Source organism: Labrus bergylta, chromosome 14 (assembly GCF_963930695.1).
Source record: "Labrus bergylta chromosome 14, fLabBer1.1, whole genome shotgun sequence".
NCBI lineage: Eukaryota > Metazoa > Chordata > Actinopteri > Labriformes > Labridae > Labrus > Labrus bergylta.
In genome coordinates this window covers 8875708-8900419 of record NC_089208.1, presented here as the reverse complement: position 1 = coordinate 8900419, position 24712 = coordinate 8875708, and the positions used below count along the sequence as shown (strand labels likewise).

At 38.7% G+C, this 24712-nt stretch overlaps 1 protein-coding gene across 2 annotated transcripts; it reads left to right on the top strand.

Annotated features, from left to right (window-relative positions):
* Positions 1–8464: 8464 nt before the first annotated feature.
* adssl (adenylosuccinate synthase, like) lies at positions 8465–17994 on the top strand. 2 transcript variants are annotated; one of them, XM_020643335.3, is made up of 13 exons: positions 8465–8885; positions 9432–9534; positions 10306–10374; positions 10858–10908; positions 10987–11053; positions 11197–11304; positions 11841–11922; positions 12792–12918; positions 13012–13166; positions 14376–14500; positions 14591–14688; positions 16823–16972; positions 17093–17994. In XM_020643335.3, exons 1-13 carry the CDS (start codon positions 8592–8594, stop codon positions 17143–17145), a joined length of 1482 nt encoding a protein of 493 aa, XP_020498991.1. In that variant the 5' UTR covers positions 8465–8591; the 3' UTR covers positions 17146–17994. The 2 variants fall into 2 exon arrangements, with proteins under 2 accessions (XP_020498991.1, XP_020498992.1); XM_020643336.3 differs by lacking the exon at positions 8465–8885 and adding an exon at positions 9088–9194.
* Positions 17995–24712: the final 6718 nt, after the last annotated feature.

Here is a 24712-nt window from a genome sequence, read left to right as displayed (position 1 = left end):
ACTATTACTTATATGAAAAAGACAGATCTGTATTTAGTAAGTCATAAAAGGGGTTGAAATATTTGAAGGGGTTTGTGATGCAGTTGCAATGTTAAAGTATTTATTTGAATGATAACCCTTTCGCCTGTTACATTCAGTTTCATTCTGAATCTCTTAAGAAGACGTGCTGCTAAGTGACAGCATATCTTTCTTTTTCCAGGCCCTCCTTTAAAAGGTTATGGAGTTCATATGTGTCTAAATAAAATCCATGGCAGAAAGGAGTGGCTCCAGAAAGCCACAATGGGAAAATGAAGATTTTGCATCAAAAAATGTGAAGCAATAGATCACAGAAAAAAATATATAGAAAAAATGTTAAAGGTATTCTGTGTATTTTCTATGGAAGCCCTAAGAGGACATCCATACATTTTATTCACTCAGACTATCCCCAGACAAACTTACCTCATTAGTGTGGCCAATGGCAGCACGGCATGTGGTGGTCTGGCACTTCACAGTGACCAGTCGAACACATTAAGAAAAGTTAGTAATCTCAAGTTAATGAGATTCATTCATGAAAAAAACAAGTCCAAAATGACTTTTTATCATGGGAAAATGAAGTAGATGAAACGATTACTGCGTGTCGGCTTTAACGCTTCTGTGAGGTTATAAGTCAACGCAAATAAGTTCTTAAAGATGAAGCGAACTAAGAAGCAAAAAAGTCGTTTTGGCTAAATCTAATTAACTCAGTTTGGTTCGTAGCTGCAGTTGGGAGATGATCATCTGTCATTTGTCCACTCCACCAATCTGACTCATTCTGACTTTATAGGTATTCATATTTAGTTTTAATACCTAAACTAGCTTTCCTAATCATAACCTTTTCCTTTTTTTTATCCCTAGTTAACACAATGAAATGAAACATATCTTTCATCAGTAAAACTAAAACAACTTGGGCGCCTTAACATGCATTAACCCACTTTGCTTTGCGTGGTTATCTAAACTACCAATCAGATTTTATATATTTTCTTATTTCAGTGACAGAATCCGTCTGCTGTATAAACTGTTACAAAAACTGCCTTGAATCATTTGAGTTAGATGTTGCAGAAATCAAACAAACTCATATTCAAAAGTTGAGTTTTTATGACAAATAAAGAAGAACTTCATACCGTACAGGATTGTTTTATTTTTTCATTGCAGGGTACATAACATGGAAATATAAAACTGAAGGTAAGAGTCAGCGAAGGAGCTCCTTTGAATCAGTGCAACAGAGAAAAGCCTGACTGTTAATGTCTCTTTTTACGACCTGCACTTTGTGTCACGTGTCACAAGTCTTTTTTTTTTTTTTTTTTTTTTTTACAGCTTTCAAGTTAAAGAATTACATCGGGGTCATTCACAATAACCTCTATAATAAAATTATTTTTTGTGCTTAACTCTGATTGCTATTTGTCACTTTTCAAGCATCAAAGTGAACAACGCCCTGCACCCTCTTAAACACACCATTTAATCAATTGTTTATTGTACTGTCATTTGCTCTAAGGTCACAGTCTTTTGCTTCCTGCTGTCATATTGCTTCATAGCCTTGAGCTTCCTATCTGCTGGTAACAGTGCATAGGTGTGTGTATGTGAGAGAGGTGAATGTATATTGGTCTCATGTGCTGAGTCATAGCTTTTGTCATGCTGTATTTACAAGTTAACTGTAAAAAGCAGAGAAGGGGGGAGGTTTCTTTACACTCTTTTTGTTTGGTCTTCTATCCCGGAGCGATGACTATTATTACTCTTCTTTTACAATATGGATCACAAAAAGTATTATGAATGATAACATGAAAGATCTCACAACTCTAGATTTTTTTTTCAAATTTAAAAACATGTCTTTCTGTGAGTATTTCTGCAGGCCCCTGTGAGGTGTTCAATATATTTCGCGCAGGGGACAAAAGAGATGTGCGTGTGTCGGGCCCTTCCCTCGCTGTCAGTCAGTGGAATCAGGATGTTGGACTGAGGGGCCGGGCGCCGGGCCTGTTAAATATTTACTGCAAGTGTAATAATTAACCTTCCGCCAACTCCTGATCTCTTAAACTGGCTGCTCGAGTCTCGCTGCCATTGCTTCGTCCAGCGTTGATGCAGACACTTACATCCAAAGGCTCCTCTTTTAGCTGTTGATCACTGCAACCTTTCATCCTCTTAGTCTTCTTATGTCTGTCTTTGCTCTATTTAACACTTTTCTGTGTTTTTCCCATCTGCTTCTCCCCCCCCCCCCCCCCGCCCTCGACTTCTCCTCAGCTGCTGCTCAAACCTTTGGCCTCGTCCTGTGAAAGCCAGCGGGCCCTGTTGCATCAAGAGGTGAGTGAGAGCTCTTAAACTGAAGACTGTTTGTGTAATTCACAGGATTAAAGAAATGAACTCTAACAAGGCTTGTTCCTATTTCAAAGAATACCTACAAAGAGATATTATATAAAAAGACAACCGAGGATTTGGGCCATGTTATACTACTCTGAAAGGGCTTCATGTAAAATGGCATTGAGTATTGTAAGACAAAATGTTTTCCCCATAATATTCTGAAAACATTAACAAAGTACAATCTTTTTCCTCTTTTCTGATGTTTTAAAAATGTATATGTTCATGAGAGAAGTCACATGTATCACAGGTATTGAAGACAACATTCTGATTATAATTATCTTCTAATCAATTCTTTTTAATTTGATATTAGGGAAGCAAAAATTGATGGATTGCATTTAATTGGGGTTAAAAAAAAAAAAGCTTCCAAGTGCACGCATTGACGCCCTAACAGAGCAGATAATCATGTAATTACTTTATTGTTCTGTTTTTCCTAAGTTTTACTGCCAGTCAAAGTCTACAGAAATATTACAGCGCAGGTTCTGAACAGGGAAGGAAGCAAGAGAACAAAATGTACCACAGAATTTAGAAAACTAACTTCAAGCTAGCTTCTAACTTCAAGAATATTAAAGAATATTAAAACGCTTTATGAGCCAATCTTTGAGTTATAATGATGATCTGTGTAAGCAGGAAATGCTTCGCCTGCAGGTACAGAGGTGAGACACACCCTGATATTCACACATTGAAAAGCAGCCTCATGTTGACAGCTGCCATAAAATCTGTGTTATCTACCCGGGCCTCAGCCCTTTGGTCGAGGCTGTTGGAAGAGTGTGAGCAATGATGGCGTCTACTTCAGGCAATAAAACAGGGAGGAGGAAACTGAAGGGTCAAAGTCACCAGCAAATGGAGACTCTACAGGTACTAAAGCAGCTGTCCTCAGAGTCCATATCCTGAGTGTGACCATGGTGCTATCTCCCGCTCCTTCTCTCCTCTTGCGTTTCCATCGCAGCATGCAATCTACAACAAGAAACTGGAAGTGTGATCTCGTCAAAGGTTTGCTCAACTGTAACATGACTGGAGAGTGTTGAGCCGTATGGTGCTGGCTGCGTGTAACAGCAACTCCATGTGGAAAATGTTTCTGTTCCAGTGGAGGTGCTGCTACTTGCAGAGAGACACCAAACACAGCGAGGAGCCTGAGCTGTTCTTGTTTAATATATATGTTTAATATTTTGTTCTGAGTTCTTTTATTTTGAGACAAGTCCGGGAGCTCTCTGTTGAATAAAAGGATTTCTGAGTTGTAGGCTATTTGGAAGGATTTGGGGAGCACTGGGGCACAAGGTGATGACCTATGAATTGACAGCCAGTGATTGAAGCGTCTGCCTGTCAGTTCTGTAGGCCACTGCTGTGTTTGTCCCTCTGAACAGGTGCACATATGAAGCGATACAGAGAAGAAGAAGAAGAAGAAGAAGGAAGAGCTTTTGGTTTCACTTGTCTTCAACAGAGCCTATGTGATTTTGAGGCTTTTACATCAACCACAGTTGTTTTGAAGAATTTATTTTTCAATAAATAAAGTCTGACTGTTGCTTTGTGAGTGGATGGTTATTTCATTTTGTCACCTTGAGTGAGAAATCTGAGTGTGAAGCAAACATAAAATGGATATATTCATTTGAACAGGGTCATTAAAGAAATAGATTATGGTTGAAATAGCATATTTGAATGACACTGAGTAGAAGGAAGAGCCAACTCCAGCGTCAGGGAAACAAGTCCACACATTGAGTAGATAATTAGGTTTATTTACAGACACAACTTATATTTTCTAATCTAAATTATAAACCAAACTGGGAGTACAACTTTCAACATTACGATAATTGACATTTTCATTTTTTGTCTGTGTAACATGTTTTTTATTTTGTTTAATTATATAAAAAACAACATTTTCAAAAGCGACACATTGAACTTGTAATGTGTTTGAGGATTAAAAAAAATATACAAAAAACAATCGCATCATTTAGTTGCTAGATTGCATCAAAATGTAAGGCTTTGATTGAATCAATGCAATACAAGACTCAACAGGTTAATGTTTACACTATATGTTCCTCATCATAAAGAGTGAATCAAACATTATGATTCTGTACCACAGACTGTCTTTTAGAAGAGGTCACATTTTATATATGTGGGTAATAAATAAATAAATGACTGTCCTGGTTACAGACAAAGTTCGTTGTGTGGAAAGGCAGTCGAAACAGAAACAGTCTGAGGCACTCTGATGCAGTATAAAAATCCTTTATTAACAGAGATGTGTCGACGTGTTTCGACTAAACTAAGTCTTCGTCAGGACATAACTGAAATAATTTTATACACAGGGCGCCTCAGGAATGAGTCCTAAAACCCAGACGTAAGTTAGCATTTGAGCGCCATGGGGTTAGACGACTGAAATAAGGCCTGTGGTTAACACAAGCTTAAGAGATGTTGCCGTTTTGTTAGAGATAAACTACATTAGGTTATACCCCCACTTGTGAATTTTGAAGTTTTTTACGCGTCCTTAAAAAGGCGGTTACTAACAAGTGGCTGACACACAAACACCGGGAACTCTCTCACTAGTCCGCCTTACAGCCTCTAGTCGGGTTTTTCAGTGCTCTTGCAGATTTATCAATATATAGAATTTTCCAATTGTAGTTAATTAAGGCAAATATTTGGTTAATAAACAATTTATGAAGCTACGGTTTCGCTCGCTTGTCAAAACAGCTGATCAGCTTATCGGAGATCGTCTGAAGCGTAGCGGTAGTGGCGTCTAAATCATCCGACCGTGGTGTAGTTCGCATAAGCATAACGTTAGCTTTTTACTTCTGTCGGCTGCATTAACTCTTCAAACATCATAAAAATGGTGTGAAGATTATCCTGCTGAACAAAACGCCTACGCATCCGAAATGTGTGTTTGCCACAGAGCTTATTTTCTGCAATGATCCAAAATCCAATGCAAAAATCCCATAGGCGAATTCTCGATAGACCCCATGGCGATGATACTTCAGGGTTGGCCTACAAAAATATGTCATTTGGTTTATTCTCTATTGGCTTCGACTTTGAAGCTTTGAGTTTGTGGAGGTAACCATCTTGTTTTTTTTTCATGAGCCAGCAGTGACCATTCGGACAAAATGATGGCTCATAAAGTCGCCACACCTTAACGCATAAAGCCTATTATTAAAGGAACGTCATGCTGTATTGAAGAAGACTTGAAAATAGCCCATATAACCATAAAGATTAGCAGTGTAGTCATTATGGTAAGAGACTTCTGGCCATAAAAGGCCAAAAAAAGTGTTTCACTATTAGTCTCACTTGAACAATGGTGTCATTTTTTTAAATAAACCTGCAGTATATAATAATAACTTTATATAGTACTAAAAAAACAGAGTGCTTTACATTTAAAAAATATCAAAAATTTGTAAAAACAAATACAAAAGAGAGAAAATAGAAAGAGAAAACAGTCTGCAGAGATAATGTTAGAAACAGAACAGGGATAATAGAGCCAGGGCGAGAAGACAGTTCAGGGCAGAGCTCACCCCCACCCCACCTACTCCCCCACCCACACTAGATAAGAGAAGGCAGAGCCAGGGCGAAAAGCCTGTTTAGGTAAACAATTCATGTTCCATATATTGTTTGGTGAACATATTAGCACAAAAATGGAAAAAAAAAAAAGAACTACAAATGAATTTGATGACTTATACTAACCAACAGAGCTGCCTGTTTGAGGAGACCAGCTAGTAATCAGCTTTAGTTGGCTATTATTTACACAATGAGTCAATTTGCTTGCTTTGTTTTGATTAAATGCAAATGTTTTATTAGCTCATGCAGCCATAGAAAAAAACCTATGGCAGAGGCCTTACAGTAAGTCTGCTGTCACCTGGTAAACCACGCAGACATCACAGTACAGACTGTTTGTATTGAGGGCTGATAAGGACATTTTTAGTCTCCTTTTCCACAGTCCGTCATTTTTAATACAAACATTTACATTCACAGTAGTTATAATAAAGCAAGCTGGTATAAAATAAATGCTGTTAATAAAATAAATGCATTCTTCATGAGCATCGCTCTTGTCATAGTGGATTTGAAAGCAGTCCTGTAAGGTGACGACAACACCAGCGTGAGTCTGTTTTGAAATGTTCAAAATCTGATCAATTTATTTTCTCTTTGGATAATAACGTTCAAACAGGGACGATTGATGAGAGATTATTTAGCCATTGTTATAACACACCTGCCACAAGACAAAAAGTACTGATAAAAGCCAAAAACATTAGATTGGAAGTTAAATAATTATATTGATGAAATAATAAATAACCTCTTCACAAGTGTGTCTCTTTGCATTACACAGACTTAAACAGATGAACACTGAGCTTTCTGATCAGTCAGCACAAATCTGAAGGCACGGAGCAAAATTGACAAACCGTGACTGGAGCACGCCCTCTGCTGGTCACATGGTGGTGATCACAGAAACATGAAGCTTACAAGCTTTAAACTTTTAGCACACTTATTAATCATTAAACAGCAGGAAAAAGAAATGACATTACATTTGGTCTGAGAGGTCAGTGAGAAGTTATTTGTGAAATATTTGAGACATGTCCTTTTATATAGGGCCCAGTTCATTTTAAATGTCAACACAGTTTCAGTTAGACCCCTACTATTGGCCTGGCTGAATCATTTGGATATTAAAACCTATGATAGTCCTAGGAACCTTACAGCCTCAAATATAACCTATGCAACTGTGTTTGTGGAGTGTATCAGGGCCCAATGGTCAGAGCTGAGTGTAAAACAACTTAACTATTTCACATACAGTGATATTTGTTTAGGTAAAATATGGTTTTGATGATTATAGATTTGATTTGATTATGGAAGGAGCAAATTGACATGTTAAAGCTCATCATGTACAGTATATTAGGTATTAACCAGAATCAAATGTATTGTATGTAGAGTACTCATTAGCCAATCTTATTCTAATTCATATTTTATTTACAATCATCCCCATTGTCTATACACAGGATTGGATTGTAAGTCTTTAAAAGCCTTTAAAGGAGGACTAAAACAACCATGAAGCTGTACAATAATAATAAAACAAAGTGTGAAACTTGAATAATAATTAATATAATTAATGTGATTAAAAGTATTTGGGATTATATTAACAAATAGTACTCAATACACTAGAATATATTAAGACATATTTTTCTAGTTTTTCTAGCCTGTTAATTTTCCTGAATTTTAATAATTACCCTTAACTTTCTGACATTACTGAGAGCACATTTGTTAAATTTAAGATGACTTAATAAATTAAAAACAACCATACATTGGCTCCAGTATTAAAGCTTTTATATTTCTCCCTAATCTAGAGTTATTCCTTCTTTTTTTTGAAGAATAGCATGAAGACATAAGAAGGCAAACCTCCACCTTGTGGCGAAGTTTTGCATTAGTGATGTGAAAAGCAGTTCTTTTCAGTGTACTGAATCAGTAGAATCAGTTCAGTAAAGTGATTCGTTCAAAAGATTCGTTCACCGAATCGTTCAGTACTTCTCTGCAGCTCTGTCTGTGAATCAGAATTTAATAAGCTGAAACACGGCCGAACATTTAGTTCTGCTCGAGATCGTACTGAGAACAGCCGGTGGTGAATAATAAACTAATGAGCTGAGAATTTAGTTGGATAAAGCCACAGTTTGCAAACTGAAAGCTGCTAAAACAATCACATTTATTTTCCCCGACCGTTCTGTTCAGTACGTTCAGTACAAGAAGAGGAAGAGAGTGACTTCCTCTCAGTTCCTTCAGTGAGCAAACACACACACACACACACACACACACACACACACACACACACACACACACACACTGTACTGACTGAAACACTATCATTAGTAGATGTTAAAACAGTCAGCTGAGTGAAATTGAGTTGGATATAAAAGCCGTTTGCAAATTGACAGCAGCTATAAAAAGCACAAACATTTTTCATGACACCTAAATGTTAAATAATATATTTTCTACTTCCTCAATTTTGGAGACATGATAGGGAGAAGTAGGGGCGAGCTTCCCTGTTGGCTCAGTCAGTACATATCACTGACATGAGAGGGAGAGGGAGTGCGGGCTTTATGGCTTTGAGCGACTCTTACGGTCTAGAGAGAGAGACGGGAGAGAGGAGAGCCCAACTGAAGTCGAGAAACGAACGACTCTTTTCAGTAAGTGATTCAGTTCAGTTCGCTCACCCAGATGATTCGTTCGTTTTTGAACGACTCGTTCACGAACCACACATCGCTATGACGCAGAGAAACGCGGTAAAAAGATATTCCGGTTTGCAGAAGGAGGGCAGCAGCATGGCATCCGACGGCAGCATCATGGCTAACGTGAACGGACGGGAGACCGTCTCCTTGAACGGGGAGCCGGTCGTGAAGCGGCCTCGGGAGAGCGCCTCGCAAGTGTCTCACCTCCGGGTCCCGAAGGAGCCTCAGAACAAAGTGACCGTCGTGCTCGGCGCTCAGTGGGGCGACGAGGGCAAAGGAAAAGTTGTGGACTTGCTGGCAATGGATGCGGATATTGTATGCAGGTGTCAGGTACGTTTCTCTACCGTCGATTTTACCTCTCAGTTAACACCCAGACTAACATGTAGTTACAGTGTCGTTGTTATTAAAACGCCCGGTAAGTGTATAACACCAGGTTGTTGGAGGCGTTTAACGGTAGTAGATATTCATGACCCGGGTCCTGACGTCAGCAACCTTGTCTGACCCCCCCCCCCCCCCGGATGTGGAAGTGCTAAGTTAATGCTAGTAAACATTGCTAACCTGTTTCTCACGTTGTGGGTTATGGGTTAGGGTTGTCGCTGTATCCTCCACATGACCTCCACATACTTGAAACAGCGTTATGTAAGGCACACACACACACACACACACACACACAGCCCGCTGTTAGCCAGCTGTTCCTCCGCCTCTGCAGTCAACACTGTGACATTTATCAGGAATGTAATTATCCCAGTGTTATTACATGGAGCTTCACAGTTTGTCCCTGAAACACAGACAGAGAAGTAGATAAGTTTCTGAGTGTTGTGTCGTCATATACCTGCCTGCTTCCTACAGTGTGTGTGTTTTGTTGTTTGTTTGCAGGGAGGAAACAACGCAGGTCACACTGTGGTTGTGGATTCAGTGGAGTATGATTTCCACCTGCTGCCCAGCGGAGTGCTCAACAAGAAGGCTGTCTCCTTCATTGGTACCTAACCCATCCATCCTTCTGGTGTTGTTATTAGTATGACCGACATTAAAGACACAGCAGACGGCCTTATCGGTTTCAGGGTAGTAAGGAAAGGATATGTATGGTACTCAAATTTGACCAACACAGTTTGTTTTTAGTCTTCACTGCTAAAACTCATCGAGGCCTGAACTAAATGCCACCTTTTTTGAAACTGTATTTGTAAAAATTCAAGGTTCCTGTAGCGTATTGGCTCAGTTAGGTATGCCGAATGTTAAACCTCTGCAAGCTGCAAAGGTCAACCATTATCTATCTTAATCATATTTGATCAAAGCTCAAACAGAAGTGCCGTCACAGAGGGACGTTTCATGGAACAGCTGCATTAGTTTGAGCGAGGTCGAAGCATGTGTCAATACATTATTAGGACTCGGCTCAATACTCGCATGGACTGTAAATATTTACATAAAGGGTAACAAAAGGTTTAACTAAAGCAAAGGCAAAAAAAAAAAATACCACGTTAAAGCATATATAACAGTGATGCTTTGTGCAGTGTTTCAGATTGTTTCCCCATTAAAGCATTTCCTCTTTTTAAAGAAGCTATTTCAGTACTATGAAACACGACAAGTGGTTCAAGGAAACATTGCAGTGACTCTTGTTAAATGAACATGACAGCTAGCCTGTGGTCTAAATAAAACCTAAAGGGGAATATTTCCAGTCTGTTACTCATAAAAATCGTCTATTGCATCAAGTTTTTTCTTACGATGGCTATTAAAGTGTTGTTTTGCATTTCAGGAAATGGTGTGGTGATTCACCTTCCTGGTCTGTTTGAGGAGGCTGAGAAGAACCTGCAGAAAGGCAAAGGTAAAGTTTGATATATTTGGGTGATACTGTGGTATCAGCATTTTGTCTTAATTAGAAATCAGTGTCACTAAATAGGCCTTTTTTTTCCACTGAAGACAGTTGTGAAAATAAGATTAATGGTAGCAATTTAGCCTTTGCTTTAATGTCAGTTTCCTGGTATTGTACATATGTTTGCTCTCTATCACACTGTTATGGCTGCTTTTGTACTTACTACAATGCTCCGATTAGAAAAGAATGTCAAACATATGAGGTGTGTTTAATTTGCAATGGTAGAGAATTTAATAAATGGTCATTATTTAGTGATATAAGGAAACACATGTGGGTGTTAGTATACTTAACACACCTGTAGCTGTTTCCCCAATACACAGTAAAACTACCAAGTCTTCAGAATGGACTCCAACCCGCTAAATAGATGAAATAATCAGTATATGTGTTTGTTGTATAGCCATCATGTTAATGTGTGATGTTTTGTTCTGTGTGCAGGACTACAAGGATGGGAGGAGAGATTAAAGATTTCTGATCGTGCCCACATTGGTGAGTTAATCTGTTCTCTTCATACATTTTTGAATAATAAATATTCTCTTACTGACTCCCTTCTCTGTCTACCTCTAGTGTTTAACTTCCACCAGTCTGTCGATGGCATACAGGAGCAGCAGCGGCAGCAACAAGAAGGGAAAAAGTAAATCTTTTAAAGTATTGTCTTAAATCTTTACTCTGCTGTGGTGGATATCATAATGTGTACTTTCTGAAGTTGGAGTGATCGTTTTCCATTAAATTAATTGTTTTATGGTTATTAATGCTGTGATTTAATTTGTTCTCCAGTTTGGGAACCACCAAGAAGGGTATCGGTCCCGCCTACTCCTCTAAAGCTGCTCGCAACGGTCTGCGCGTCTGTGACCTCGTCTCAGACTTCAAGGTGTTTGAAGAGAAGTGAGTTATTTTATCATATCTTTTTTTGCCATCTTCACACTTTCTAATAACACCAGTGAGCTTAAGATTATAAACTATGAAGAGCTTTTGAATGAAATAATAATTTTGATTGTGAATCTTTCAGTCCGGGCAACATTTAATGTCTTACTCTGTTAAAGGGTGGACGTGTTTTTATTTCTAAATGATTCAAGTTCATTTGAAAACACACCTTTTTTTTTAAGGAATATTAATCCTACAAATGTCTGAGCATTGCATTTTTATAGAAGACTTATATCCACACGGGTTTCCACAGTTTTTCCACAGTGTCTATGCGCATTAGTTTTATAATTGTAGGTTCTGTATTTTGGCATGCCACCAGATGGAGACGTACATCTGTGGTAAACATGTGGAAACTGCTGACGTCCTGCTTTCATGGAAACATTTCAGTGGCTCGTCTGTCCTGTGTACTGCATCACGCTGGAACGTGAAATCCTGTCGGTGATATTTGCATGCAGAGCTGTGCACACATAAATGAACAAACTCTGTTCCCCTCACAGGTTTCGAATGTTAGCGGAGCATTTCCTGACGATGTATCCAAACCTGAATGTTGACACTGACAGTGAGCTGGAGCAGCTGAAGGTGAGAAGCGGTTCTCATGGAGACAGTGACACACGCACATGAACCCAGTTTCTTTGCATTGATTTACAGAACAGAGACCAAACAACACATGAGTAATGTACAGGTGTAAATGATATAAAAGATGGTAACAGAAGGTTTTTTTTGGTGTTCTTCAAGCTGGCTCATTGTCACCACCTTTAGGAATTTTTCCATTAGAAAACTTGATGAATTCCCAGAGGGGAAACTCATCTGAGTAGAATAGTCATCATTTATATCAAAGCAATGTTTTTGCTTTGATTCTATGGCAATTTACAAAGTCTGCCACATTAGGCTCTTACATTTTCTAGGTAGGTTACTATTCAAATAAACATTTTGGTTCATCCATAGTGTTTTAGGAACATATATTATCTAGATCAGTGCTTCTCAACTGGTGGGTCGGGACCAAAAACTGGGTCGTGAAGTCGTTTTCAGTGGGTGGCGAAAGTGTGCCCAGAAATAAGTTGTGTCCAAAAGTCTATGAAGTGTTTTTCAAACATTTGTTCTGATACTGTTTGAGGTCCTAACTGCACTATTGTTCTTTAAATGCATCTCATTGGTTAAAAATATCCGCAATTTGGGTCACGATTTCTCATTAAGGAGTTGGTGGTGGGTCCTGAGGCTAGACCAGTTGAGAACCACGGATCTAGATGATTTATTCAGTAGTTGCACATCATAATGGTCTAAAGTGGTTCTCACATGTATTTAAAAACAGAAGAGTGATAAGAGTTGTACCTGATATTTATTACTGATTAGTTTGCAGTGTTGACATTATTCTAGTAAACGTTAAGTTGTAGATTCAAACAGCACGTCTGGAGATTGTCTTACAGTTTGTTGTGTGTCACTGTTTTCAGGGCTTCGCAGAGAGGATGCGTCCTCTGGTGACTGACGGGGTGTACTTCATGCACAAAGCTCTTACTGGACCCAGTAAGAAAATCCTGGTGGAGGGAGCCAATGCTGCTCTGCTGGACATTGACTTTGGTGAGCAACACAGGCTTTGTTGGCTTTATTGAAACAGAGTTGGGTGTGAGTTTTTCTTCATCGTAGTAACTGATATTTTTTTTTTCTGTCCAGGTACGTATCCTTTCGTCACATCCTCTAACTGCACCGTGGGAGGTGTGTGCACCGGTCTTGGCGTGCCTCCATCACACGTCGGCCGAGTATACGGTGTCGTTAAAGCATACACCACCAGGGTGGGTGTGGGTGCTTTCCCAACAGAGCAGGACAACGTGAGTAAAGACAAACATGAATACAGTCTTCCTTTTGAACGTGTTGCTGGAGAAGCTGCTAATTACAGATCATTGTTTTTTTTAATACTTTTTATTTGATAGTGTTATAACTGATCATTGTTTTTTTAATACTTTTTATTTGATAGTGTTATAACAGATCATTGTAATCAAGATGAGAAGTGGTCAATGTTGTGATCAAAGAATTCAATTCATCACATCGACTTCCCGGGTGCTCAGCAGCAGATCTTTGTTTTAGAGCCAGCAAAGTCCGCCTGGTCGGCAGAGAGGTGTTATTGTCAGACTAACACACTTTCAGCAGTCAGGATGGTTTAACATGGTAGCCATGGAAATGTTTGAGTCATTGTTCCAACATTTAAGGGGAAAAAAATGCTGCTCAAACCAAGTGACTGTTTTTAGATACTGAAGTTATTTGTGACAGAAATGTTTGTGATTTTGATCAGTGATCTGGTTTAAAGGTTGCCTATACGTTCAAGTTTCTCCTCAATTTGAAAGTTAAACTCATTATGATAGAAATATTCTTTTTGATTGAAATGTTGAACAATATATTCTGAATAATATGTATGGTGTTTGAGGATGTAAGAGGTGTTGCAGAGACATTGAGTGAATCATCTTTCTAGTTTTAAATGTTAGCTCGCTTTATTAGCATCAGTATTAAAACGTTCTCAGTCTGTATCCAGCTGTTTCCAATATCAAGACAATGTAGATGAGACTGCATTGAACAAAAAGGCAGAGTAGTTGAATTTCCCAGTCTCACCTATCAACGTGTCTCTGTGACATCATCAGTTTTTGAGGTGTTGTTTTGGTGAGCTTCAGTCTTGAAGTTTCGGAAAGGCCGAGTTGTGGACACGTGTACATACGTTCATAAATGTCGATACAGCCGAAGAAATCTTTTTGAGGAAAAAAGTGTGCCAGGCTTGTGCACTTCAACACAGTTTACCCACAGCTGCTCAGTGGTGACAGCAGAGGATTGGTTGTGCTGGAAAGCTTCTTCCACAGGACGATTCTAGAAAAGAAAATTATTTTAGCTCACTAGCCCATCATAAATAAAGCCATCAAAAGAAGGCCAAACCACAACCAATATATCTGAAAGTTGTTGAATTATCTGCGTGGTTTAATTAAAATGCTAATATTGTTCATACCAGTTTCCCAGCTGACAGTGTGCACTTGTTCTTGTTTGTCGTATTTCAGGAGACTGGGAACTTGTTACAGACCAGGGGGAGAGAGTTTGGCGTGACGACAGGCAGGAGGAGGCGCTGTGGTTGGCTCGATCTGATTCTGGTCAGATACGCCCACATGGTCAACGGCTTCTCTGCGTAAGGAACCATCACATTTCAGAATATCATCATCTTGTTTTAAGAAACACTTTGACCTCTAAAAGTGACCAGAGACTTTTGTTTGAACAGAATCGCCCTGACGAAGCTGGACATTTTGGACACTCTGCCTGAGATTAAAGTGGGCGTGTCCTACAAGGTTGATGGAAAATCTCTGCCAAGCTTCCCTGGTAGGTTTTACTACACTGAGATGTTGGAAAGATGTCTGCACATTACAGAAACACTTAGTAATGTTAATGTGATTGATTTCATCACTGAAAGCTGAAAAATAAATTTCCCGTGCGTAGGTACTCAAAGAGGCAGTGACCATTTCTATTGCGTTAAACGAAGTCCACGTGCAGTAGTGTAGCTCTTTCTACATCTATTGTTGCCAGGTGGCGTTTGCAATCCTGCAAGCCACCGGTACAGGAGTTGAGATCTCAGCCTAGGGTTACCTTAATATTTGTGAAGTACAGACTCACAGCCTGCAACCAATTTACCCAGAGGTGCACTACCCCCCCTCTGGCCACTTCCTATTAATTGAGGAATCTGTTCAATCAAACCAGCACTCAACAAAGTATATTTACTTAACAGCAGACAGGAGTAAGTCTCACATGTACATGTCACAAGCAAGTCTCAAGTCTCAACCTTCAAGTCACAAGCAAGTCGCAACGCACTGCGGTGAGAATCAAGCAAGTCAAGTCATTGCTCAGGTCAAGCAAGTCACAAGTCAAGTCATGATGTCAGTTAAGACAGCGTTCATCTTTAAGTTGTTTTTATTAATATTAACTTCCTAATGTGGTACACCTGATACCCTTCTGTTTCTTGTACTACAATTTCAGAGATTATAATAATACTAACAGTTTATTCAGCGTTTTTCCTGTCATTACAACTAATGTTGTCAGGAGGTGCGACGAGGTAAAACAGTAATTCAAAGCAGTTAAGAAAAGGTTAAAGTGAACAAACGGCTGCTCATTATGATGTGAATATCTATTGTACCTTTATTAGTTTATTTGTACATTTGTAGCGACTTTAAATCGGATGCTAAAGCTTCATTGCCAATAGAATGCAATAATCATTCTATTTAATAGTGAGTGCCTGTTGCATTGACCTAGCCTCTGCTGCTGGTATGCTGCGTGCACTCCTCCGCATTGCACTTATCATGCCCCCCCCCCCCCCCCCCCCCCAAAAAAAAAAACGTGCTTCTCGAAAAATGCAATAAGTCCTAAAAAAACAAGTCCTAAAAGTAAAGTAATTTCAAGTCATCTATGTCAAGTCTCAATTCATCTGTCTCAAGTCTAAGTCAAGTCTTATCTCACTGTCAGTCAAGCAAGTCTCAAGTCCTCAAATTTGCAACTTCAGTCTGACTCGAGTCAAGTCATGTGACTCGAGTCAGTAAAGTATACCAAGCCCTTTGAATTCATAACGTAATAATTGTGTGCGTCGCTTTGTATCCCGGCAAACTTTGAGTAGAGGAGCTGCTGCTTCCAGCACACAATGAAGTTATGATGAATTTTCAATCGTGTCAAGTTGATGAGTGTATGATGGTGGCAGCTGCACTGACGGTCATGACGTTGCATGTCTCAGCATGTTATACTGGTATATTGGTCACACTGGTCAATAGGATGAGGCCACTTTGTAGATGTACTAAAAGCGTATCGTATCAACCAAAGTTAACGATAGCTCACATTTAACTTTGATTTCCTGATCTTTGCTGAGAAACACAGATGTTTTAGAGCTATGTATTCCTCCACAACGTTTTTAATGTGGGAAATGTTAATGACAGAAAACACAGGAGAGAGGATCTTTGCTTCAGTGCAGCTACTTAGAAATTTGGTTCCGGGAAAAAATGAAAAAAACCTTGAATGGTCTCCGAGGTCTTATTTCACGTAGGTCAGCTTTTACTTGCAGGAAATGCTACAGCTCTGAGTTTTATAATAGTCTATTTTTTTCTGCAGTCTGAAGGTCCATTTGTCTTCAGTAATTTAATGCTTGTATCGCTAAATGAAGCTAATTGAATTGTTAAGCTAATGAAGCAGATGATGATAAAACAGCCTCTCCCTCTAGTTCCGCCTCAGATTACACAGCAGCTGCACTCGACCTGCATGTTAACTGACTTCCCCGTTACTTTCATCGTTTAGGTCGCACGCATAGACGCATGGAACAATACCTGTTTTTAAAAAATGTGATTTCCGCATACAGACCTAAACGGGTAGAAGGTTGTGCAGCATATTGTTTTGTCCCCAGCCTCTCGTAGAATTAATGAATTTAACCCCAAAACAAAGCCATTTCTCACTCAACCTTCTTCATGTTTCTCTGGTGTAGCAAACATGGATGTGTTGACGCGGGTGTCGGTGGAATACGAGACGTTGCCCGGCTGGTGCTGCAGCACAGTCGACGCCCGGAGCTTCGAGGATCTGCCGTCACAGGCACAGAGTTACATTCGCTTCATTGAGAACTTCCTGCAGGTGCCAGGTCTGTAAAGAAGCACTCTACATTAACAAAGAGACACTGCTGCCAAACCGTTGTTCACTTAGCCAAACCTGTCGCTCACCTCTTGTCTGTGTTTTTTCTTTTTTTTCTTTCTCATCTCAGTGAAGTGGGTCGGCGTCGGCAAGTCCAGAGAGAGCATGATCAAACTGTTCTGATCTGGCTACGGACCTGTTGTCATCCTCAACCACGGCTCATCATATAATTTCAGGTTTTTATAGGGTTACCGGAGGAATTTAAAATGCAATTTCCTGATGGAAATTCTTCACCAGCAAGGCTACTTGTGAAACATTGAGTTGCTGCTTGTGCTCCACAGTTACAGGAATTCTCCTTGGGTTCAAATAATGCATTCCACATAATGTTTTCTATATTTATAAGGATGTTAATTTTAAAAACCCAGATGATCAATCCTTCTTTATTCCATTCCACAGTGAAGCAGTTTATTATTTTAGCATTAGAGGCTAATTCACCTTAATTAATATCTGTTCACTATTTTAGTGTTTTCTGTGTGTGTGTTTATTTGAAGAGCCGTTGATGAACAGATTTAGAAGCCTTTATATGAAAGGGTGTCACGATAAAGAAAACAAATATTTTCTGGCTACAATAAGAGATGGAGGGGGGGAAGGTTGGAAGCCACCATATAATCATTCTGAACTTTTCTATTGAACAATTTTAAAAACATCTCATTAGTTAGGTGTGTAACTGTATTTTCATGATGAGTTTTGGGCTAAACATAGTGCTTTTAAAATCATCCACAAGATAGACAAGTACACATTGGGAAACTGAGTTGGAGAAATGTTTTCTTAATAACTAAAAAAAAAAAAAGAAGACGCGTATGAATTCTGTTCATGAAGAGATGTCTGATATTTGGGAGATTTGTGTAAATGTAAAGAAATGGCCACAGGGCAAAGTACCTCAACATCTTTCTTACACCCATTTTCATTCATCTTGTGAAAATGTCTCTTACTAAGCTTGCTGTTACCAATAAAAGGAAACTGTAACTTTAAGATTTTCGTTGAGTCTTTTCATTACACATTAACTTTCGGCTCTTTAACCTTTCTAAGTGTAGACAATGTTTTAAAACACTCATTGTTCCCAGGTGATTATGGGAAATGTAAAGGTACAAATATGACTTAATGTTAAAACATCTGTATGTTGTTAGGGTCCTCTTGATGCTAAGCTACATTGTATTCACTTTTTTTAATTAATATTTGACAGTCCTGGCAGATCAGAAGTAAACTAAGCTTATCATTCTGCTTATCAATCATGAATGCTCAAATGAACCCTCAACAGAAACAAGTTTAGATCTGTTTTTACTGATACTTCTGTTTACGAAGGCTCTAGAGGGGCGAGGTTAGCTACTAGCTTGTGAACATATTGTAGCATTAAGCAGCCAAAGAGCATAAATGTCTCATGAGATTTTGAACAAAATAACTTAAAAGTGTTGCCTTCAATCATTAAATCTGTCTTTCTGTGAAAAGGATCTTAAAGTAACAGATGCGTGGGCACCCTGTTGCTCAGGGTTAGAAGCTGACTGATGAATAGTTTGTTTTAGGGTCGCTATTCCTTTAAAAAAGAAAAAATCTGAATAAAATAAAATACCTGGCAGGACATTTTGTAGTTTAATGTGCTGATGAGCTTTTTTGAGTAATGATGTAACCGTTTTCTTTGTATTTATAGACTTCATTTAAATGATACTCAGGCAGATACACAGATCACCAAAGTGATACATCTACACTGTAACAAGTTTCTGTAGTTTTCATTATTACTGTATAATGACCAAATGCTTACTGTAGAACCTGTATACAGTATGTTGCTGTAGATCTGCAAAGCATCATGGTCAAAATTCATTCGCGGGTGAATTCTACAGTAAATATATTTTCAATGCGAATCACAATACAGTCATTTTGAGCGGGATTTTTTTTTCAGACAGAGGAGGACCCAACATCCTTATATCCTCTACAATGGCTACCTGAATGTGTCCACACAGTTTCTGCAAAGATTCCACACTTTCTTCAGCCTTTGACATCAGCAAGGTAAAGTCATTATTTTAGTCATTAACATTAGCTTAGTTTAGCACAGTTTCCTCATGTAAAGTTATGGTGTGTGTAACTTTGAGAGTGCACTGGGGGAGAGAAGTAATGTTAGAGAGACACACCTCCCTTAGTTAGTAAGCTACTGTGCATTTAACATTACCAAAATAAACTATTTTCAAATGAAATTTTGATTTTGATTTTGGCGACATTTAGAGTCATCAGTTTGTCCGAGTAGTAACATTACTGGATAACATTGGAGTGTGTGTGTGTGTGTGTGTGTGTGTGTGTTTATGAAGTGTCGTAAGCAGCAAAAGCATGTTGTGGTATTTCTAATGGGTCAACAAAAATGTTCAGAGCCATCAGTCTTGCCGATAAATTTCTACATCAGTAACTAATTCCTTTTTATCCTTCACCTGCAGGGAAGAAGACTCCAGTGTCCAGTTCAGGATCAAGAGTACAGTTTTGGATGAAGAATACAGTTCAGGAAGCAGTAAGCAGCTGTAACAGCCTCCTCATTACTCCACAAAGATCTGATTTCCTCACTTTAATACATGAAACAACGGTTTCTACATTGTTTTTCACTGTTTGAGGTTCAACTGGCGCTCTTTTAAATTAACGTCATCCTGTTGCGCAGTCTTCTTCTGCAATATAGTATAATGGTTTTATATATATTAATGGCTTGTATCGATGAACCAACTCCCAATAAGCGCATAACGGTAGTGGATGGAAACAAGAACAAGCATTCGTTCGCATTTTCTTTTGCTGAATTTCTTTAAATTTGGTTCAGATTTGAACTACATTTAGATGGAAACCCAGCTATAGTGTTGTTGTTTACAAAATAAAATATATTTAGGGCCTATGTATGTTCGAATTTTAAATGTTGAAATTTTAAATAAATGAGATGTTTTATGACAAAAACAGTGTCTTCATTTGACAGTATGTAATTACTTTACAGTTATTAATTTACATTATTAAAATGAATGCAGTAATGCTTGTCTACTATTTGCTGTGATAAAAAATACAGCACCATATTACAGTAATAACAATTACAGTACTGTGATTATTACTGTAACAACAATTACAGTATTTTACAGGTACTGTGATTGAATATACAGTAAACATACTGTAGAGTGTACTACAGCAACTTACTTGCTAATTGCTGCCAGCCAGTTACTGTACATTTCACAGTTGTCTTGTTGCAGTGTAATTTAAACTCAGGTCAGCCAATATATAAATATATATATATATATATATATTTGTCCTGTTGGTTTAACTGATAAAATGAAAACATTTTAAAGAGTTAAGTTTACTGGCTTCAGTGCCGACTACTCAAATATAGGACATTATTCTGAACTCATTTCTGGTTGATTTTGTGTAAAATAGTGGATTATTATCGACACCTTTTCTCAGCACCTTCACACACCTTTCAGTCCATCAGCATGTGATATTTTTTTTCTCCCCCTCAGTCTTCCTTTACACCCTCTTTAGTTATGCTGACTTCCTCTCATGATTTAAAAGCCTTTCACGATCAGAACGGATCAGATGAAAGTGTAAAGTGGATTTCTTGGCAGATCGATCAGAGGTGTAACAGTGTACTGGAGAGCTTCTTATATTCCAGACTTCATGATGTGTTAAAATGACCTGCACAGCCACACGGGGGTTTCCATTTATTCAGGTTTGAAGACAGACACTCAGCAGAGGTGAAGGCACAGAAATGATTGCTTAAGTTCCTTAACAGAGTTAAGAGTAAAACATTTTTAAGGCTTGTAGGCAACAAAAACTACAGAACATTGGTAACACTTGGACACACACCTATCAGAGCTGTGAATCATGGATGTGATACTTTACGTTCCAGGTAAGAATAACAATTAAGAACAATAACAATTATGAACAAACAAAAAGAAAAGAGAAGTCAAATATGTTGTGTCATAATAATGTATGTAATTTAGTAGCTACATATTAGTCATGAGCCTCAAAATGTTTGAATCTGTCTGCTGTCTCAGTATTGTTTCTATCAAGTACTGCACTCTGATTCTATAATTACTGCATAATGCCAGCTCCCTACTTGTTAAACATGTTGGCACTGATGGATAGTCTGTGCATTTGGATTTTAAAATGCAGGCTGACATACAGAATAAATAGGAATCACTACAGAAGATAAGAATATACATAAATATCCACTCCGTCTCAACACGTGAATCTTTATACCATACTTATCTTTAAACATAAGAACCTGCACATCACTTAGATGTTTTCCACCTCTTATTTATTTAAAACCAAACTTGTCTTTCTTCTGCGCCTTCCCTGCAAATAAAAATATGTCATTTTTCATTTTTTTTGCTGCACGTTCAAAGAGCATCTTCCGTTAAATGGTGCAAAGTTGCAGACGTTTGCTAACCAATCAATTTCCAGTCCAAGAAGTCCCTGCATCATCAAAAAGTAGATGTAGGAGGCCCTTAATTGAAAATAAAGTGCTCATAATAGCCGTGTGATCCTCCTCCCCCCTTCACATTTCTGTCTTGTCCCTTCTACCTCCCTCTCTTTTGTTTACTACCACCTGCCTTGACTTGTAATTGTGAGCACATTTATCATCAGGTCAATCAATTGGAGTCTTCTATCCATGCTTCTCTGTCCACTATCTGCCGCTTGTCTTTATTTACTAGCTGGACTTCAATTAACTTATCTTCAAACTGTTTGCCAACTAAACCCATTAAATTAGAAGGACACCTGGAATTGAAGCCAAGGACCGACCTATAACAAGTAAGGATTATAATTCCTTTCAATTTCTTTGCGTTAGTGACCAAGAGATAATGGATTTCAAGGTTTGAAGCAAAAGAAACGCTTCCTATGAAGGAAATTATAGACAAATGTGTCTTTTTAATGTTTTCAGGGGTGTTGTCAATAGATCAAATTATAAGTATTTTTCAATCAGCATACCTTTCAGTGGAAACTTTAAGGTCATGTGTTTCTGGGTGTTATGAACTATTTAGCAACCATAAAGAGTCAAGAGGTTTCCTTACGTTGCAAAAACTTCACAGTTTTTAGCTTTTTCTGCAGTATTCTCTGCTTATGCTTTCCATCTTTCTTACCTTTGATCGCTTCAATCCTCTGAATAAATATTCCTTCATTTACACAAACCTTCCTCATACTGCACTGTACCATGATTTAAGCAGCTGGAGCTCTGAGAGAGAGAGAGAGAGAGAGCTCCGTTTCATTGCAGTTGGACTGTGTTCAGTTTTTCAGGAGAACAAGGAGACAGCAGCTCTCTCACAGATTGAATTGAAGGAGCTAAATGTATTTAACAGTTTGTTCAGTGAGTGCATGAAATAAATCCAATTCTGCGGCTCAGCAAGTAAAGATGAAGTGCAAAGTATTTGCAGGAAAGATGTCTCGAGTTCTGCCTCACTACAGATGCAGCTTCATACATTACACCATGAAGAGCTTGTCTATGGCATTGCTATAATACTGAAATATATGGCCGGGTCTGCTGCTCAAGGTTTTCCTCTGCATATAACTGAACAACATATTGAGTAAGGAATATCAAATTTGATTGATGAATCCATTAGATTCAGTATTGTTAATAGACTGCAGAACAACTTTTTAAACACAAGTCCCCGTGCATTATATAAATATAAACTCCCCATTTATAATGTTAGCAAAGTGCAAACTGTGTAATAGGTATTATCAGTAGGTCTTAAATGTGGAGTTGTACCTGATATGAAATGTCCTATCCTGCGATGAAGAAATGTGCTCATGGTGCTTGTCAGACATTTCAGCCAATCAGATGTGATCCATCTTTAGATTTTGCATTCAACAGAGAAACCAACTGTGATGGTGTATATGTGGCCATCATTGTCTTCTCTAAGGACTCCTGCTAAAGTAAAGCATATGCTAACAATGTGCAGAAATGTGCATCATACAGAACATTTGAATCTCTTTAAATAGGATAGGATAGGATAGTGCTTTATTGATCCCAAGGGGGGAAATTTGGGCGTTGCAGCAGCAAGACAGAGAAGAAGGTAATACAAAATTTGCAGAATAGGTAAGATAATACAAATCAAAATAGCAATGGGAGGTATATACAGAAAAGATAAATGAGGTGAACTGTACAGGACAATTATGAGTTTTGTGACCAGTGATGATTTGAAGTGACTTGTGTGATTAAAGTTTCGAGATATGTAAACAGAAGTTTAAGAGCAGTATATTACAGTATAATAATAATAATAACAGTGCAGTTATAAATTATATAATCTAACATGGTATAATATAATATAATGCAATACGATACACTATTCTGTTATACAGTGTAATATATAGAATATAAGAATATGATCATTTAATATACTGTATATCAATCGTAATTAATATGAATAAAGTGGTCTGGCATGACGGGGGTGATGTTCATGTTAAGACAGACTGTATGTCCCACTGCTGTTATACAGTCTGATGGCGGTGGGCACAAAGGAGCGCCTGAAGTGCTCAATTTTGCACCTGGGGGGGGATGAGGCGTTAGCCAAAGGAGCTGCCCATCTGCCACAACTCGTCATGGAGAGGGTGAGAGGAGTTATCCAAGATGGCAATGATGCAGAGCAAGCAATCTTCACCAGGTTGTTTAGCCTACTTGCTTCATCAGTCTTGATGCCACCCCACCAGAACACCACAGCAAGAAAGAATGCGCTGGCCACCACAGACTGGTAGAAGGTCTTCAGGAGTCTGTTGCAGACACTGAACGATCTGAGTCTCCTCAGGAAGAACAGCCAGCTCTGTCCTTTCCTGAAGAGGGCGTCAGTGTTGTGAGACCAGTCCAGTTCATTGTTTATGTGGACCCCAAGGTACTTGTATGAGTCCACCCTCTCCACTTCCTCACCCTGCATGATGACTGGGGCAGGGAGCCTCCTCTTCCTCTAATAGACCACTACCACCTCCTTTGTATGGCTGATGTTGAATTCTAGGTGGTTGCTTTTGCACCATGTGATGAAGCTCTCTATCAGTCCTGTGTATTCCTCCTCGTCGTCATCAGTGATGTACCCCACGATGGAGGAGTCGTTGGAAAAAACTTTTGGAGGTGGCAGGAACCAGAGTTAAACCTGACGTGAAGAGAGTGAAGAGAAAAGGCTCCAGAACAGTTCCTTGAGGTACTCCAGTGTTGCCCGTCACCACCTCAGAGACACAGCAGTCCACTCTCACGTACTGCAGCCTGCCCGTGCGGTAGTTGAAGATCCAGGCTGTGGTGTCAACCACAAGAAGTATTGACATATTCCATTTATATCTTACTGAATCATGCTTAAATTAATGGCATATCAGAATACAAAGATGCTGCAGTGTCTGCTCTTCAAAACACTTCTCCTGTTTACTGCTGTGCGATGAAAAGGGAAAGTGATAAATTTTAGTATCTTATCTTATCCTTAATTTTGCATGATAACAGGCTACACATTCAGTAGCATGTAAATGTTTCTCTGTGTAGATGTTTAATCTTCAATCACCACCAGCAGTAGCAACACTCTATATTTTGTACTTTTTCCAGGGGTGCCCTGCAGAAATATTTATAAAACAGAACATGCCCCTGACATTTAGGATACAGTGCAAGTAGTAATCAGCCTCACAAGATATGGATATGGATAGTTCTCAACACATTTTTCCTTTTTTTAAGTAAAAAACAACACATGGGCAAGGTGAAAGAAACAGAGGG